The sequence below is a fragment of the Dendrobates tinctorius genome, unplaced genomic scaffold (assembly GCF_039654945.1).
Source record: "Dendrobates tinctorius isolate UK_male_01 unplaced genomic scaffold, ASM3965494v1 ptg000014l, whole genome shotgun sequence".
Classification (NCBI taxonomy): Eukaryota; Metazoa; Chordata; class Amphibia; order Anura; family Dendrobatidae; genus Dendrobates; species Dendrobates tinctorius.
The window spans coordinates 20635745-20650982 of NW_027361682.1; the positions used below are offsets into that span (position 1 = coordinate 20635745).

Below are 15238 nucleotides of genomic sequence, written 5' to 3' on the forward strand. Positions count from 1 at the left end.
CCAAGTTCGCATGATCCTTGGTGGGATCTGAACCCAGGATCCCAGTGCTACAAGGCTGTAGTGCTGAATTTCCCGCTGCAGAGGCCCACCGCTGACTGAATCCACTCAGAGGAAAGCGCGCTGCTTTGCTGCAGGTCAGGTATTGCAGGTATCCTCACCCATTCCTTGTAGATTGTGAGCCCTCGCGGGCAGAGTCCTCTCTCATCCTGTACCAGACTTGTATTGTTTAAGATTACTGTACTTGTATGTATTATGTATACCCCTCCTCACATGTAAAGCGCCATGGAATAAATGGCGCTATAATAATAAATAATAATAATACTGCAGGGGAGGAGGTAACTCTTTTTGTCTCAACTTAGTGTCAGCATCCTAGTGGCAGCAGCATAACACCCACGGTCTGGGTCCCCCAATGAGACGAAGGAGAAATAGCAGTACATGCAAGACAGCCAAGGGATCTCACAGAACAGGAAGAATTTTCCAAGGAAGAATGGATGAAAATCCATCAAATAAGAATTGAAAGACTCTTTTCTGGATATAAAAAGCATAGACAAGCGGTGATACTTGCAAAAGGTGGTTTTTTATTGGTACTAAGCATGTAGGGTGCCCAATCTTTTGCATTGGCCCATATTCTTTTGTATAATTTTCAAAATGTAAAAAATGATCATCTATATATTTGTTTGCTTAAAATACAAAGGACATGTGTCATCTTTAACTTTAGGCCTTTTAGAGATCATTTCACTTTCAACTTGCTTAACAGTTCACGATAACAGTATTTTTGACCAGGGGTGCCCACATTTTTACATACCACTGTATAGTACACGTCATCACACAACTGCAGTCTCAAGCTTCCCCCAAAAAATGAAATGTTATTAAAAATATAAAAAATAATATTCTCAATGTAAAAGTTAATGATAGCAGTAATAATTATAATAGAAACACATTCAGCGTCTCTATATCAGCAAATGTAAGATCTATCAAGATATAAAAAGATATCTAACCTCAACAATAAGAGCAAAAAAATACGTTTTAAAAATGTTACCAAAAGAAAAGTTAATAACAATGAAAAAGAAACACATTAAGTATTCCCATATGTGCAAAAGTCAGATCTATCAATATATAAAATTATTTAACCACAGTAATAAAGCACTGTAAACGCAAACAAAAACAAATTTGGTTGTGGCAATTCCCCAAAAATGCAAGCAATAAAAAAAGCTATCAAAATGTTTTATATAGCCCTAAATCATGCCAAAATAAACTGCTGCCCAGTGCATATAAAGGAAAAAAAAACACCGTCACTCAGCTTCAGCGACAAAAAATGAAAAAGTTACGAAAATGGCAAAATCAACTTTTTATTTGTTTATATTTTAAAATGTTTCCAATTCTTTCAATCACTAAAATACTTAAAATATACAAGTATTAACCATGATCTTACTTACTTAGCGAATCATGTTGCAAGTTAATTTTTACTGCACAATGAAAACTGTAAAGTCAAAGCGTAAAAGAATGGCAGAATTGCGTGATTTTCTTCATTTCATGTAATGGTGGAAATGCAGTTTGTGTGGTTATTTATTTATTTTTTACATAATTTCACCTCACTTGGATTTTTATTCTAATGGTGTCATTCAAAAGTAGAACTTGTCCTGCAAAAAAAAAAAACTAAAAACAAGCCCTCATATGGCAATGTAAGTGCAAAAATTAAGGGGAGGCAAAAAAAACAAGGATAAAAAATGAAAAGGGGTTAGAGAAATGGGCAGTTATTTTCATGTACTGTAATCGGGCTATTAGACTTCATACCTTTTTATTATCTCTTTCAGGCTTGCTTTGCTCATGCCTTTGATGGATCCGTAGGTCTCTAGATGTTCCTCTAGCGTCACCTCTGGCCACAAATAGTTTACTTGGGGAGAATACCCCACAAATCGGACGGCGTCGCTTCCTCGTTCGGCAGAGTCTGTGTCACCTATTAAAATCTAAGGACATAATATCAACTGGATGTATTAATACCACCCCCAACACACTGCAATGTTGTTCTTATTGTTCTATGCCCCTTTTTACAGGGGCTGATAATCATTCCTGACCATCTGCCTGAAGAAACATGGCAACAATTAGCTGACGAACAGTCAACTGGTGTATAACAGCTGCCAAACAAGCAGGGAGTGTGTAACAGCTGCCAAACAAGCAGGGTGTGTACAACATCTGACAAACAAGCAGGGAGTGTACAACATCTGACAAACAAGCAGGGAGTGTACAACAGCTGCCAAACAAGCAGGGAGTGTACAACAGCTGCCAAACAAGCAGGGAGTGTACAACAGCTGCCAAACAAGCAGGGAGTGTACGAAAGCTGACAAACAAGCAGGGAATGTATAACAGCTGACAAACAAGCCAAGAGTGTGTAACAGCTGACAAACAAGCCGAGTATGTATAACAGCTGACGAACAAGAAGGAGGTATGTTACAGTGAAAGCTCACTGACCTGTCCAGCATTTGCCTCTGTCTGACCAACCATGATGTCCAGTAATGTGCTTTTTCCAGCTCCGTTTGGCCCCACCAATCCAAGGATTTCTCCTGGAATAAAGAGCAGATTATCTGTGAGATACTCAACAATACGTATATTTACATACAATCTCCGCAGCAACTATACTTGCCTTTTTTTACACAAAACGATATGTTATTGGTGACTAGTTTTCTCATTGCCTTTCCAATTATGGTTTTGCTTGTTTCTTGATATTCTTTATGTAGACCGCTGATCATGATGGCAGGTTTCTGGAGTAGAAGAGAAGTGGATGACTATTCGTCCTCTAAGTAGACTAAAAAACCAAGTCAGAGTGAAGATAAAATGTAGAAAAAATATAAAGAAAAATTTGCATAATTCTCCCCTTTTCCTTCATTCAAAATTAAAAAAAAAAAATGAAAAATTGGTATTGTTGTGTCTTAATAAAAGTTAGAAAAAAAAAATTCAATTATTGAAGCCAAAAAAAAAAAAAAATCGAAATGACACAATTGCCACTTTTTGGTTGCCACAGTTTCCCCACCTAAAAAAAAAATATACAACAAAAAGCCATGAAAATGTTATATGTACCCCAACATGGTATCAATAAAAATATCTGCTCAAAAAAATTTCTACTACCCAGCTCTATGGAGACAAAAAAAAAAAAAAGTTACGTGTCTCAAAAAGTGACAATTTTTTTTCTACAAATTTCAGATTTTTTTCACTAAAATATAAAAATAAATTGGGCAAGTTTGGCATCTTCATAATCATACTGACCTGGAAATTATTTCACTAGGTCATTTTTACAGCAGAAAATCAAGTCTTCATATGGAGGTGTCTGGTTTTGAAATAAGGGAAGGAAAAAAGAAAATTCCGGGGGCATTAAATGGTCCCAGAATTTTTTTTTTGCTTACGAGGTATTAATAGCCATACCTCGTAGCCGTTTGATGCCATGTACTCGCCAACCCTAGCTCTTTCCACCCGCACATCCTCGTCCTCATCTTCAGGGACCTCCGTGAACTTCCACGTCTTATTTTTCTTATCTTTTGTCCTGCGAGGAAAATGCAGTGTAACATTTACTTGCAGTCTAATTTTCCATCTAATGTCCTCACTTTTCATAGCTGGTATACATATAATCACGTACCTGAAAACAGGGTCTTTCCTTATGGATTTGCCTCCATTCTTTACCTCCAGGTAACCCAGAATTAGGAGTAAGATCACACACTGCAGATAGGGCTGTAAAGAAATGTACCAGTATATCAGAATTCCATGTGCCCGTTGGAAACAGTAATGCTTCACTATTCACAATGAGTTAGTCATAATTGGGACAAGGAAGAATCGTTGCAGTTTACTGGATTAAAGGTGTTATCCCAAGAGTTACTTTCATATTAAAAATCCATTTTAAAGTAATTTGCAGTACTTCTAGGATGAAAAATAGGGATTTTTGTGTACTCACAAACCGCAAAATCCTTTTATCTGAGCCAATCATTGGGGACACAGACCGTGGGTGTTATGCTGCTGTCACTTGGAGGCTGACAGTAAGTTGAGACAAAAAGATCGAGATTTTTAATATCATATCAGAGAACAACACATCAAACGAAAGACAAGCAGAACAAACTGAAAGGCTAACAGGGTGGGTGCTGTGTACCCCAATGATTGGCTCTGAGAAAAGGATTTTACGGTGAGTACACAAAAATCCCTATTTCTCCTTCACCTCATTGGGGGACACAGACCGTGGGACGCCCCAAAGCAGTCTCTGGGTGGGGAACAACATAACAGATCGTACCCCATGTACTAACTGATTAAAAAAGAGCCACTACCGCTCGCAGAATACGTCTGCCAAGGGGAGCATGTGCAGGAGTCTGAGTGTGAATACTGTAGTGCTTTGAGAATGTGTGCAGACTGGACTAAGTCACAGCCTTGAAGACCTATTTTGCTGACACCTGATGCCGAAGGCTCAAGAAGTGCCCACCGATCGAGGAGAGTGTGCCTTAATCCCTGCTGAGATAGGCTTACCTCTGATGCAGTAGGCCTCCTGAATAGCCCAGTGAATCCCTCTGGCTATTGTGGCCCTGAAGATACTTACGGAAGGGCACCGTCCTTGAGACATACCTGCTGAAAGCCCTCACCACAAGTAGTGCGTGAAGAGCTGTTTCCACGCGATGTGCTGGTGCTGGACCAGACGAGGTAAGGACTTTGGTAGAGCCGATCTGGATGATCGGGCAGTTGCTAGGAGATAACGACGACGATCTGCTCTAACTCTGCATACCACACCAGACGTGACTATCCAGGGCGACTAGGACTACTGGAACCCCCTCTGCCTTGATCTTCCCAATGACCGTCGGAAGAAAAAACGGGGGAACCACGTACGGAAAACGAAACTGATGCCATGGAGTAACCAATGCGTCCACCCCGAGGCCTTTGGACTGCAAGATCGAACTATGAAATTGGATGGCTTGGCATTCACTCTTGAAGCCAGCAGATCCACACCTGGAGTCCTACAAAAATTACCGAGTGGTTCCTCCCTGCCCATCCGGAAATGCGGGCTACCTCGTGCATGGCCGCCCTGCTGCGGTTACCCCTTTGATGATTGCTATATACCACAGTCGTGGCGATATGCGATTGAATTCGGATGGGGTGACCAGCCAGAAAATAAGGAACTGCTGCAGGGCCAGCCAGATCGCTCGGATTTCCAAGACATTGATCGGGAGGCTCGATTCTCGAGTAGATCTGCCTTCCTGAGTGGTGTGGTGATGAAAGACTGCTCCCCAGCTAAAGAGACTTGCGTCAGTAGAAGCCACTAGCCATTGAGCCCGGAAAAAGGATATTCCCTGGATAAGAGAAGACCTCAAAGTCCATCACTTGAGGGGCCACTGTCATGATCCAATCCAGAGTTTGCTTTCTGCGGTCTTCTCTTTGGACTGGTCATGCAGGGGTTAATCCCCTCTGCCACGTTCTGGAGCGAGCTGGGCTATTTCAGTCCTCTGCAGCCTGCGGGCCAGCGTCAGCTATACTGCAAGCTTCCAAGCTAGTGATTCTGACCTGTATTCCTTTAGTGTTCCTCCTGCCCCTGATTACCTAGACTTCTGTATGACCCGCCTTGATCTCTTGACTGCTTCTGTTTTTTCCGTTTCTGATATTACGTTCCTGATAGGTCCTGACTCCTCGCTCGTCCTTGACTACGCACTTGCTGTCTTCCTTGATACTTCTGCTCCTGACAGTTTGCTGACTTCAGCTAGTCTGACCACTCTTTCATTACCTGTGACACATGTGCTGTTGCTCTGTGTTACTACGCTGTGTGTGTGCAACCTATGATCCCTCACCATCACCCCCTGGTGGAGGTTGCGCTGTACTGCAATGCCGCAGCACGTTACATTATAGCTGACCCAACACATTTAAAGGGAATTTTGCTTTTTTTTTCTCTGGTCATGGATCCGCTTGGTAACTAAGCGCATCAAGTTTCTAGATTGACACATGAGATGCAGAGTTTTTCGGTGGAACATCAGGTCCTTGTCACGTCTCATACTCTCCTACAGAAAACACTGACTGAGACTGTTCAGACTGTGCAGAAAACTACCCATCATGCTGATAGTCGACCTGGGGATTCAGTTGATGTTGTTGTGCAATCTCCCGATATTCAGGTTAAGCTTCCTGATACCTTTTCTGGCGTAAGAGATAAATTTCATTCGTTCAGGGAGAGTTGTAAATAATTTTTTTCTTTGAGACCTCGATCGTCTGGGAATGAGACTCAGCGGGTAAGGATTATTATCGCCTTACTTAGGGAGGGTCCCCAATCTTGGGCTTTCTCGCTGCCCCCCGTCTTCTCCTGAACGGATGTCAGTAGATAGGTTCTTTGAGGCCCTAGGACTTATCTATGATGAACCGGACCGTGTCAGAGGACACTAAGGACACTATTATGGGTCTGGTTCAGGGAAAGCACTCAGCCGAGAGGTACAGCTCCAAGTTCCGTCGTTGGTGCACTGAAGTGTCCTGGGGTGACTCAGTCCTAAGAAGTCTGTTCAGGTGTAGACTGGCGGATAATCTGAAGGACGCTCTGGCTCTCCATCCACCTCCCAGTTCATTGGAGGAAGCTATGACTCAGGCTATCTGCATGGATCGGAGGCTGCGTGCGAGCGGTATCGCACAGCGAGAGGTTTCATTGCTCTCTGCTGGTCCAATTGTTTTGCCGCTGTCTAAACCTATGGAAGTGGGGGTTGCCAACCTCGAGGAGAAAGAGAGGAGACGGCAGCGTGTAGGAAAATTGTGTTTTTTTGTGGAGATCCCGGACACTGGAAAAAGGACTGTTCCTCCTGTCCACCGACCAACAAGCGGCTGAGTCTGGGTGATTGTCGGGGAGATCACCCAGGCTCTCAGGTACCTTTTTCTCCATTTTCAAAAATTTTGTTGCAAGTGGAACTTTGTTGTGGGAGTGGCACCACGTCCATTTTTGCCTTCGTGGATTGCGGGTCGTCCTTGAACTTTATTAACTCTGACTTGGTGTCCAGTTTAAGTTAGGGACAGTCAGGCTGGAGACTCCTATCCATGTTGTTGCCATTGACAAAACACCACTGGCTAAGAATGGCATCAAATTTGTTTCAGAGGAGTTTCTCCTTAAAGTGAGTTCCTCGCACCAGGAACGTATTTCATGCTTTGTTATGGACAATCTGCCAGCAGGACTGGTGTTGGGGTTACCCTGGTTGCAATTACATAATCCTGTGATTAATTGGGAATCTTGGCACATTGTTAAATGGGGTCCCAATTGTTCTAAGAAATGTCTTGTTTCTGTATTGGTTTTATCCGTTAGTCTGGAGGGTATTCCGGAGTACCTGAAGGACTTTGAGGATGTGTTCTCCGAAAAGGAGGCTGAGGTTCTATCACCACACTGTCCATTCGATTGCGCTGTTGATCTTACTCCCGGTGCCATATTGCCCAAAGCCCGTCTGTACAATCTCTCTGCCCGAGCAGGCCGCTATGAAGGAGTATATCTCTGATAGCCTCCGTAAGGGCCACATTCAGCTGTCTCTCCTGTGGCGGCGGGGTTCTTTTTCATGAAGAAAAAGGATGGTGGTTTACGACCATGCCTCGATTTTCGAGAATTTAATAAAATCACTATAAGAATCACTTATCCCCTTCCACTTATACCTGATTTGTACAATTAATTGTCGGAGGGCCAAGTGGTTTTCTAAGTTGGACCTCCGGGGGGCAAACAAACAATCTCATCCATATGCGGGAGTGGGATGAGTGGAAAACTGCATTTCTCACCTCTGAGGGTCTGTTTGACAATTTGGTTATGCCCTTTGGCCTAACTAACGCGCCAGCAGTATTTCAAAATTTCATGAATCATGTTATCTCTGATTTTATTGGGCGCTTCATGGTAATTTATTTGGATGACATTCTTATATATTCTTCTGACAAAGAGTCACATGGGCCACCTCCGTGCGGTTCTTCAGAAGCTTAGGGAGAACTCACTATTTGCTTAACAAGAGAAGTGTTCATTCTTTGCTCAGGAATTGTCCTTCCTAGGGATCATTTTGTCTTCTGAGGGTTATGGACCCTATGAAGGTACAGGCTATTGTGGACTGGGTGCAACCCAGAGATCTCAAAGGTCTTCAGCGTTTTCTGGGTTTCGCCTTTTATTATAGAAAATTCATCAAGGGGTTTTCCCAGATTGTCAAACCACTCACGGATTTAACTTGTAAGGGGGCTGATCTTAAAAACTGGTCAGCTCCAGCTGTGGCAACGTTTTCTTCTTTAAAAAACTATTTCATGACCGCCCCTGTATTGTTTAAACCTGATTTGTCTAAACCATTTATCGTAGAGGTGGATGCCTCTGATGTGGGAGTGGGGGCTGTGTTGTCCCAAGAGCCCACCACGTTGACTCACTTAAGGCCCTGTGCCTTCTTTTCGAGAAAATTTTACTCTGCTGAGAGGAATTATGATGTGGGTAACCGTGAGCTATTGGCCATTAAATCGGCGTTTGAAGAATGGAGGCATTTTTTGGAAGGGGTTGTCCATCGTATCACTGACATTACAGATCACAAGAACCTGTTGTACATCGAGTCCGCCAAACATCTGACTCCGAGACAGGCAAGTTGATCACTTTTTTCCCTGATTTCAGTTTTCTATTACTTTCAGACCCGGATCCAAGAATGTGAAGGCTGCTGCTTTATCTCGTAGCCTGAATCCAGTTTCACCTCCTGAACCTCCTTCCTTCAGCACGGAGTGGTGGTGGCTGTGGTGTCCTCAGCATTGGAACAAGAGATTCGTGAGGCCCAATCTCTTGCTCCTTCGTCCATACCTGATAATAAGCTATTTGTGCCTGTTCAGTAAAGGTTAAGGGTGCTTCGGATGTTCCATGACTCAGCTCTGAGTGGGCATCCTGGAATCTTGGCCACACGTTAAGCCATTACTAGGTTGTTTTGTGGCCTTCATTGGCTTCTGATGTCAATGGATTTGTGTCTTCCTGTGAAACGTGTGCTCGCGCTAAATCCTCTCGTAACGGGCCGGCCGGGGAACTGATGCCACTGCCAATTCCAGATAGACCGTGGACTCATCTGTACATGGATTTTATCACCGATCTTCCTCCCTCTAATGGCAAAACCGTGATCTGGGTAGTTTTTGATAGGTTCAGCAAACAGGTGCATTTTTAACCTTTGCTGAGACTCTATCTAAACTGTTCATTGAGCATGTGGTCTGATTGCATAGTGTGCCTGTCAGTGTGGTGTCTGATAGAGGGGTGCAATTTGTGGCAAAATTCTGGAGGGCTTTTTGTAAAAGGCTGGGTTTCAGTCTGACCTTTTCATCAGTCTACCATCCCGAGACCATCGGTCAGACTGAAAGATCTATTCAGCCTTTGGAGCAGATATTGCGATGTCTTGCTACGTCCAGAAAGGATGATTGGTGCTCTGCGGTAACTATGGCAGAGTGTGCGTTCAATAATCGTGTCAATCAGTCCACTGGTACTTCCCTGTTCTTCTGCAACTATGGGTTTCACCTTCACTTTGTTGAGTTTTCACGGATTGATTTGGGGTGTCCAGGGGCTGATTCGGCCTTTTTGCAGTTGGGGGAGATCTGGGGGGAGGTTCAGAAAAACATTGGGGAGACTCAGGGAAGTATAAATTTTTTGCGGATAAACGACGTTCTGTGGGGCCAGCCTACCAGGTGGGGGATAAGATATGGTTATCCACCAAGAATATTAGATTGACGATTCTTTCTGCTAAGTTGGATCCCTAGTTTATTGGCCCTTATGAAATTTTAGAGGTGGTTAATCCTGTGGCCTTCCGCCTGCAATTGCCTCCGTCGTTGCGGATCCCCAATGTATTCCATAAGGCGCTTCTGAAGCCATCGGTGCCTTCCTCTGGTGAGTCTCCCTCGCTCCCACCGCCTGTTGTAGTAAATGGCCAGACCGAGTGTGAGGTGGAACGGGTGGTGGATTCTCATTTCTGATATTACGTTTCTGGTAGGTCCTGACTTCTTGCTCGTCCCTGACTACGAACTTGCTGTCTCCCTTGGTACTTCTGCTCCTGACAGTTGCTGACTTTGGCTAGACTGGCCAATCTCCTTACCTGTGACCTGTGCTGTTGCTCTGTGTTACTACGCTGTGTGTGTGCAATCTCTCTTCCCTCACCATCACCCACTGGTGGAGGTTGCGTGTACTGCACTGCAGCAGCACTTTACAGCCGCCTGATCCGCATGGGCAAGCGGCACCGGCAGTTGAGGGAGAACGAATTTCGGTCTCAAGCTGCTAAAAGAACATGCTGCAGGGGACAGAGATGCAGCTGAGCGAAAAGGACCGCTTCCATTGCTGCCACCATTTTTCCCAGGACTCTCATGACAAACCAGATGGAATGGGAGGATGAGTGGCCAAGTGCACGGGCTCCTTGTTGAAGGGCTAGGACCTTGTCTCGAGGGAGAATCACCAACCCTCCACAGGAGGTGTCCAAGGTTATTCCTAAAAGGGGTATCTGCTGGGCTGAAACAGGGGAAGACTTGCATAAGTTTATAAGCTAGCCCAGATGAGAAAGAGTATTGCCCAAGAAGGGTAGAATAACCACGCCCTGAGAGTGCAAGATGGACATGACAGTCGCAATGACCTTTGAGGACACTCTGGGAGCAGTAGCGAGGCCGAAGGGCAAAGCCGTGACTTAAAAATACTGTTCGCGAATGGCGAAGTGCAGGAATTCTCGGTGAGAAGGAAAACAACGGAATATCCACAAACAGGTGCCAGGATGAGTCGTGCCGTTTTATCTTTCTTCGTGCCAGAGGTAGAGAAGAAAAAAACGTAATTTGTATCCAGAAGACACCTAGTCTCTGGCCCCTTCTAAGAACGATGGAGAGTCAGATAAGACGAAAATAGGAATAGAAATCTGCCTACCCTACTGGAGTAGACAAGATAGGCCAAAAATCTGTGGGACTTGTGTCCCCTAGATCTGGTTTACCTGAATCCGTCCTACTAAGCTTAGTCGGTTTTAAAAAACGAGACCTGTGATAACTCCTGTCTCCACGAGAAGAACGCCCCGAGCCAGAAGAAATGTATGCATTAGCTCGGCCAGAAATGCCACGAAAAAACCCGGAAACGTGCCTGATGAGGACTAAAAAAGACATGTAGACTTCTGCTGGAGGAGTTTACGCTTTTCCTCCTGTGGCGCCAGAGAGAAGCTGAATCAGCATTTTTCTAAATAAACGCTTGCTCTGATAAGGCGGGTATGTCAAGAACCTTTAAAACTCAGAGGCTGTTCAGCATTCCTTGAATCACAGTGCCCATCGATGATGATGGCATTAATGTAGTAAGAGCAGCACAGGTAGACGCATGCAGCTAATATACCCTGTCTCAGGAGAACTGATTGCGGCTTGCGGAGGAAGGTGTCCATTCTTTCCGCAAAACAAGTGAAAAAAGGGAGGTATCTCGCCTCTATAGTCTGCTGACCTTTTTAAAAAGCGCAATGTGACCTAAGCCAGAACTAGAGAAGGGTCTGGGTAAAGCGGGGGGTAGGCGGAGGCGGCACTCACGGTTACCATCTGGTATTGGAGTGGGAAGAACGTTACCCTGCAGGGGTCAGTCAGCCTGGAACAACACTGGCATGGCCATAACACACAAGAACAGTGTAAGAGAGGGAACGTGGAGGAGAGACTCCGTGTTCCCGCTTGTTGTGGGTTTTGTGAGAACGGAACTCTGAAGGGATCAGTCGCCCCCTCTGCAATCTGTGGATTCTTCGCCTGAAAACACGCTCTGCTGACCGAGTCGCATGATCCTTGGTGGGATCTGAACCCAGGATCCAGGGCTGCAAGGCTGTAGTGCTAACTTTTAGAATCTGTTCAGTTTGTGACTATCCGCCATTTTCTTGTAGTGTTCTGGCTGCTGGTCTTTTTCCCCTGGTGCTGGGTTTGTCTTGGTTCAGGTGATTGTATCACCCTTTATTAACCTGCACCTGTCTCCCATTCCTTGCTGGACAACAGTGTTAATCCGCTTGAAGTCTGGCTTGGAGCTTTGCTTTGCCTTCTGTGTGTTTAATGATTGCAGTGCTAGGACCTCTGGTTCTGCTAGTCTTAGTTTCTGTTTTCACTTTGTTTCTGCAGCCTTCTCTTTGTTTTCTATTAGGAGGTGACCCGTTTTTGTACCCAGTCGTTAGGGGGAAGGGGGTCCCTAAAAGATCTATCTATAGGTCTTCGCTTGAGTTTAACCTAGGATCGTCGGTGGGTCTATTCACAAGGAATGGGTCGCCCACTCCATCGCAGGATATCAGCCTAGCCGCAGTGCAGGGTCAGTTTTCCCCCCTCCTACCCTAGTCCTGTTCTGCAGTACCATAACACTAACCACTGAACCAATGTGCTGCGTTAAATATGGAGGAGTCATCCGAGGTAGGCTGGTGAAGACCCTGACTGATAGATGAGGGATCATGAAAGGACTGTATCGCTGTGACCAGTGATGCCATGGGCTGTGACAGCGACGAAGCCCACTCGGAGGACTATAGTGCAGTGTAGATACCAGTCCCTTCAAAATGAGGCTGTACCACAAAACACCCCCTTACTTGTTAATCCATGTGTCCTCTGCAGGGAAAAATAATGGGAACGCAGGGTCAGAGCACTTACCCAGGACTGTTGCCCGTTGGTGCTCCAGGTCCGATAAATCCATGATGGGATTTTGATCCCAGGAACCTATGCTGCCAAGTGCCTTCCAGTGATCTACTGTGGATGTGATGCGCTTCTTTATGTTGGGCACTGCTCAGCATTCAGGCATGTAATCCCCTGTATCCTGAGAGATCACCGGGGTGGACAAAGATGGCCCCCAGGATTTGCAGAGGCCGGAAGTCTCACAGAGAGCGAGAAGCACCAATTCGGGGGCCGGGCCTACGGGTGCAGCGTCTTCCGGTGGGCGGAGCCCCGGGATTGCTCCGTGAATAGGCTCAAGCCGGGGCCGAAATTTCTGAGGCCGGCATGAGCATTAACCAGGAGAGGGGAACGCCAGGGGGGAGCGCACTGCAGCAAGACACAATCAGAGGAGCGAGCACAGCAGCACGTGAATGGAGCTCTAGGAAGGAATCCCGCAGACATTTGTGTCATATTTGCGCTGGGAGCTGTTCTTGGGGAGCGCACCACGTGTAGGGCTCATGACATCCAATGCACATAAATCTGGCCAGACACCGATGGTGCCGACGTTATCTGGTGGGCGGAGCCTCGAGAGTGCTCCATGACTAGGCCTAAGCCGGGACCTAAATTTTGCGGCTGGCCGGAGCGTTACCTCAGGGAGGTGGGGCCACAGGGAAGCCATGGCTGAGGCTGCTTGTCAGCATGGGGCTAGTGCTGAATATCCCACTGCAGAGGCCCACCGCCGACTGGATCCACTCACCATTGGTGCACATCCCGGCATGGAGTAACCGCGGATGACTGGGTTTCAGCGCCGAGAAAAGTGCGCACACTCTACTGTCAGGTCAGGTATTGCAGCGTGGACAGTGCAGGGGAAAAAACCTCCATCCACCATCCCTTTGTTAGGGAGGTGGAGAGGAACCTTTCGCCTCCTTCTATCATCCGCTTTAACAGTGGTGATGCAGTGGAGGCTACACAGACGCCAAAAGGGGGTGCCTCTGTACATCCACGGAGTTCAAGACCCCGGGTGGACAGGGCCACATGTCCGGCATTAGGCCTGGCTGCAGAAGAGGATACATGGAGGCGACACTCCATGTGCTCGTCTGTTGCTGGTGCGGGGAGATCGGTGCCCTTTAAGGGACCCGTCGTCCCTAAAATCAGCCCAGGCAATGGCATCCCACATCACAGGAGAGGATACATGGAGACGACACTCCACGTGCTCGCCTGTTGAGATCGGAGCCTTGAAAGGTTCCGTCGCCACTTCATGCGAAGAAAAAGCAAAAAAGTAAAAAAATTGAAAAATAAAATAAAAAGGAATGTTCTGAATAGCAGACCCCAATGTGCCTCCTATGGACACTAAGCATGAACTGGTTCACTGGGAGCCAGCATGAGGGTGAAAATTGCAGGAGAGGAGCTAACTTTTTGTCTCAACTTAGTGTCAGCCTCCTAGTGGCAGCAGCATAACACCCAAGGTCTGTGTCCCCTATTGAGGCGAAAGAGAAATATCTTTTCAATATTTCAACATTTTTTTGCTTTGGTGCTTTCCCATACTGCTGCTGGGGCAGGCTCTGGCAGCTGACAGTATAGCACCTTCTTACTACCCTTACAGAAGGAAACTTTTTCAGTCATACTGCCATTATCCTGCAGAGACTTAACTATATGCCCTGATTGTCATGAAGGAATAATACTCTGATTCAAGGGATTGACTTTGAACAAACTTAGTCTCCTTTCTCCCCTGGCAGCTGACAGTATAACATCTTCTTACTACCCTTGCAGAAGGAGGCTTCTCATTTGTACTGCCATGCCATTTAAGAGACAATGCTTCTTCCCAAGAATTAGGTTAGAAACCAATTTCTGGCTGCTCTGCAGCTGAAGGCAGGCCTATACAGAATCATTTTCCTCCCCTCTGGCAGTTAATATAGTCCCTTTTTGCTTTCCTTCAGGAAAAAATCTTCTCAGGTATAGTGCCATGATACTGAAGAGAATCTGATCCTTCCATGACAAGCAGGACAGAAGACTATTTCTATTGGCTCCTGTGATGTTAATAGCAGCTGTGGGATGAATCAGTCTTCTTCCTCCTTTGGAAGCTGACAGTATAATCATTATTGCTCTAACTGAAAAAGGAGTTGTCTCGGATATACTACCATGTACTGCAGAAGTTATGCTCTTCCCATGACAATCAGGGTTGAAGGCAAATTCCATTGGCTACTTTGTTGGTAAGGGTGGGCTCTGGACAGAATTAGTCTCCTTTCCATTCTGGCAGCTAACAATATAATCCATTCTACTGCAGAAGCTCAGTTCATTACCTGACAATCAGAGTAGATAGCTAATTACTTTGGCTGCTCTGCTGTTTAGGGCAAACTCTGGTCAGAATTAGTCTTCTTCCCCCTGTGGCAGCTAACAATATAGTCCATTCTTGCTTTAACTGAACAAGAAGTTTTCTCAGTTATACTGTCACGCTACTTCAAAAGCTCAGCTTGATCCCTGACTCTCAAGGTAGAAAGCTACTTACACTGGCTGCTCTGCAGTTGACTGTTGACTCTGGTCAAAATTTGTCTCCTTCCTCCTCTGGCAGATATGTCCCCTGCCTGCTTCCTCTGAGGGATTTTTTGCAAGTGTATTATCATGCTACTGCAGAACCTCTGTACCTCCCCTGAAAATCAGGTTGGAA

General features: G+C 45.6%; 1 protein-coding gene across 1 annotated transcript in view; it reads right to left on the reverse strand.

The window, feature by feature from the left end:
* ABCA5 (ATP binding cassette subfamily A member 5) overlaps nucleotides 1-15238 on the reverse strand; it is a 244628-nt gene that overhangs the window by 23640 nt on the left and 205750 nt on the right. The window contains exons 28-32 of the mRNA XM_073559971.1: nucleotides 3629-3720; nucleotides 3418-3535; nucleotides 2642-2759; nucleotides 2470-2561; nucleotides 1795-1967 (exon numbers count right to left, since the gene is read on the reverse strand). Coding sequence (XP_073416072.1) covers nucleotides 1795-1967; nucleotides 2470-2561; nucleotides 2642-2759; nucleotides 3418-3535; nucleotides 3629-3720 — 593 coding nt within the window. The remainder of the gene's footprint in view (nucleotides 1-1794; nucleotides 1968-2469; nucleotides 2562-2641; nucleotides 2760-3417; nucleotides 3536-3628; nucleotides 3721-15238) is intronic.